The following is a 3994-nucleotide window of genomic DNA, read 5'->3' as shown; positions in this document are numbered from 1 at the left end:
GTTCGACAATCGTTGTCTCAGAACCATAGCTCATGTGGGTTGGTGTCGGCGAATCCGTAACGAGGCAGTTAGAAAGCGTGTTTTTGGTTGTGTAACGGGTACTTCGATTGAAGAATGTATCCAGCACCAGAAACTGCGTTGGTTGGGACGTGTTATGTATGCCGAACCATCGTTTGCCGAAGACAGTGCTGTTTTCCATGCCCAATTCAGAGTCGCGTAAACAGAGAGGTGGCCAACCCTTGACCTGGCAGAGGAGTATGAAGGAGATCACGAAACGCTTGGGTGCCGTCGGTGCTACTCGCCTTTCAGGGTGGGGAGCGCGTGATCCTCACTGTGCCTGGTTGGAGACACTACAGGAAATGGCTGCCAACCGATGTCAGTGGCGTCCTTGTTGTTAGTTTCTATCCAGATTGCCTGAGGGAATGTCTGGAGGGGTAGGCACCTCGGAATGATTGTGTTAAGCCACCACTAAGTCCTTTCCCCGTCCACCTTTACTCTTTTCTTTACAATAAGGCTTTCAAATAAGTCATGGTTGTACGGCAGTGAAGCATCGGTGTTGAACACTGATGTCATGCTGTCGATGATGGTGATGATGATTCCGGATAAAAGGGCCTGTAGAAATAAAAATCGTGATACCTTCATCCATCACTTGAGTTGGGCTTACTGGTTTGCTGTTAAGGAATATTGGGCAAATGTGGTAAGGTCATCCCGATTTGCACCCTGAATTTTTGTCTCTATACGTCACTGCATCCTGCTGTCAACAATGCCACTGTAAGAATGTTGAATTTATCTTCCGTACATAGTACACGTCGATCGAACATGTTGCAGAGAGGCCAACTTTTGTGTTTGAGTATTAGTTGGGTGGATATTCGGGATGTTGAAGTATTTCTTATCGGAAAATGACGTAGTAGGGTGGGTAAGATTAGTCACTGCGTGGGTGTGTCGCTGTTCGAGACGAAATACGATAGCAGGCGCACAGTTTGAGAACTTGGTCTCCTTTGGCATGTACGGGGTCCATAACATAGCGCCCAACAGAAAGACGGCGACAGCCACATAACTCGATGTCGCTTTTGGGGACAGTAGCAACTTATCTCTGTCGTACTCTACCGAACACAGTGATGAAGCACGTGTGCTGATCAGGGTCACGTAGTTTGGACAAGTTAGTCTCCGCCACAGTGAAGTAAGACGTGGATTAATTGTGAGTCGAGGCTTTTTTTGCTGCAGTCGGATAAGGAAACAACGACAATGTAATCCTGTTCTCTTCCTGTCTCAAAGTCAACCCAGCAAAGGAGGTGTCCGAAACTGGCATCTTGAAGACTTCCTTGATAGGTCAACCGTGTTCAGACATCGACTCCCCATCGCTTGAATCCCACTAAAAGCACGACGATCTGTCTGGTTATGGGTTTGGTCCAACAGTGTTCGAAAGTTCTAAGCACCCATGGTTGACGCTTGCCTCGGGAACGCGATCGCTCTTTTCTACCCGCAAAGAAACGTATTCGTACTGGTACTTAAATCACCCTCTCCCTCAGACAGGTGCTTAGTCTGAAGAAGACGTAGCCATCTGGACTCGGGAGTCCCTGCCTTGTACCAAATTCACAACTTGTAGGGTTCCTCTTACTTTCCACCAGGTCGTTCACCCATATCGTAGAAATCATGGTGTCCTAAATGCAACAAAGCAAAAGCAAGACAAACTGCCATCCTGAACCACGGGCCCAAAGCAGTGAACCTGAAGGCTACGGCAGTAGTACTTCTACAATAGTTATTTTTGACGCTATAATTCCTCCACCTAGCAGTATATATAGTTTCTGATACAATCTCAAGTTCAATTCAGATCCGTGCAAACAGGTCATTCAACACCAACATGCGAAAGGCCGTTAGAAATACCTTGAAGGACTGATATACAGCATCCTGAAACATCTCTAAGGCATATCAGTGGTGAGGATCCTAATGAGTTCGATATCTTATTTTCAAATGCCTCAACGGATGGCCGGTTTTGAGGCCAAACTTTCAAGGAATCCTCATTAAGAGATCCCAAGCTCTTGTTTGAGATAAAAAGGACTCAAGGGGCAGGAAAAAACTGGATTTTAAAAACTGCATCGTATAACTGTGTAGTTCAAGACAAGAATATCAGTGGGCTGACCGAGTGCAGAATACCGTGATCTGCTGTCGGTTTATCGTTAAGGCGAATCCCTAGTCTTTCCCCCAGCAGACACGGCTGAATTCGGCTGTTAAGTCTCTTTCAAATTACCACTCTGGACTTTCGGAATTGGCTTGCTGGGTACACGATTGAACGGACCGTTTGACCTACCCGAGTATTATTCAACACCAAGCAGTAATATGTGTGTCCGATAAATCGGGTCTTTTCCAGATAAGCGCCGCCAAAAAATTAACCCCCTCCACCCAAAAAAAAGACCAGAAAGAAGAGGATGTGAGATTTGTACTTTTAGTTTCTTATTGAAGAGGGTGAATTTGGAACAGGTCATTAATAATTTGTGTGAAAAGGTCCGTTTTCAGTACCTTTGCCTCCAAACAAACTCACACAAATAGCTGTCCCCTGAAGATCGGTGTGTGTCGCATTGGCGTTTATTATGCATCGATGGTTTGTGTGTGAGCTCCACTCGTTGGATCCACAGAGCTTTCGGTATAATTAACCGTTGGGGTCTCCAAAAGCCGCCAGGCGCAAACTTGGCGAAGAAAGTTCTTCCAGTCAAAAGCGGTCATGTTGCTAATAGATAATTCTTCTGAGCAGAATTTGGTTTTTGCTAACTTTTTGGACCAGCAATAAATAAATAGAATTACTATCCTAAACTATATCCTAGACCACTTCAACCAAGATCCATTTCGAAGAGTGATTTCTTGCCGACACTGTTGAGCATTACAACTCCACCTGTCAGAAACAGTTGAAAGTGTCATTTGGTGACCATTGTTGTATAAACGTTGCTGATAGATCACTCTGTGGTTTTGCAAAAAGGTATTGCCGTCTCCTTGTCATGAACGAGAGATGAAAGCGTCAGAAAGATCATTTAAGGTCTTATGTCCGAACGGAGAGAATTTTTGCACAAAATGAGTCTAGATGCAGATAAGGAATTGTTTTCATCAAAAATAGGTCAAGTTTGTGTGCGTACATTGAATTGGAGCTGGAAAGAAGTGGCGGGGCTTACCTGGAAAAGATCCGATAAATCTGAAGCAGGTGCCTACCCTCTGCGTAAACCATGGGTTACAGCTGTTCAGTTATCTACTGGGCATTCCACGGTCTTATACTCTTGAGGTCAACGGTTTCATATACAAACTGCATGTGGGGTTACCTACCCTGCACAAAGTCTATTGGCGAACTTGCAGGTAACAGGTAAGCCTGGGAATGGATGCTTAGTGTGTACCTATTTGTAACTGTAGCACTCCCGTAACTCAATGCTGACGGCTGTGCGAGGATGATAAGAAAGTTGGCATCGAATGACTCATGGTCACCTTCCATCAGGCTCGTTCGCCCAGTAAACTGACACATCCCAACTTCAAGAGACTGTATTCGTTGATGTCTTCGTTTTCAGTGTTTCCGTCCCTGCTGTTGTCAGGGTAATTTCACTTTGCTACGTCAAAACTGTATCCGAAAGTTTCACTGCCGTTTTATTGATCCGAATTCAAGCTTGTGCTCACCCACATTCGGCTTCCCAAGTCACCTAGGTCCTTTCATTGTCGTAGAAATTCGGTAAACGCATGTGTTTACTCAGAACTGCCGATAGGCGATTGTTGTTAAATTAGTCTTTGCACGGCAGCGAAAAATCAGGGCCGAACACTGATGTTATGCTGTCGATGATGATGTTGGTGGATGAAATAAAATAATGAATAATCGTTCAGCTGTAGCACCCTTTCGGCGCCTAGCTTCAATGCCACATGAAGGAGGCACGAGGGCTACGATACTGCCAGGTTGCTCAGGGGAGGTCGAGAGGCAGAGGTCGGGTTCGAGCCCCGTACCTTCCTGTCAGCAAATTCGTGCTCT

The 3994-nt window shown here is 45.5% G+C and overlaps 1 protein-coding gene across 1 annotated transcript in view; it reads left to right on the top strand.

The window, feature by feature from the left end:
* Positions 1-257: 257 nt before the first annotated feature.
* The window catches only part of T265_08432 (hypothetical protein), a gene marked incomplete at both ends in the record, with an annotated part of 11354 nt that continues 7617 nt past the window's right edge, over positions 258-3994 (top strand). Inside the window, 3 exon segments of the mRNA XM_009174233.1 lie at positions 258-393; positions 410-434; positions 514-697. Coding sequence (XP_009172497.1) covers positions 258-393; positions 410-434; positions 514-697 — 345 coding nt within the window.

This window comes from Opisthorchis viverrini (assembly GCF_000715545.1).
Source record: "Opisthorchis viverrini unplaced genomic scaffold opera_v5_219, whole genome shotgun sequence".
In the NCBI taxonomy this organism is placed as follows: domain Eukaryota; kingdom Metazoa; phylum Platyhelminthes; class Trematoda; order Opisthorchiida; family Opisthorchiidae; genus Opisthorchis; species Opisthorchis viverrini.
This window is presented reverse-complemented; position numbering and strand designations above follow the sequence as displayed.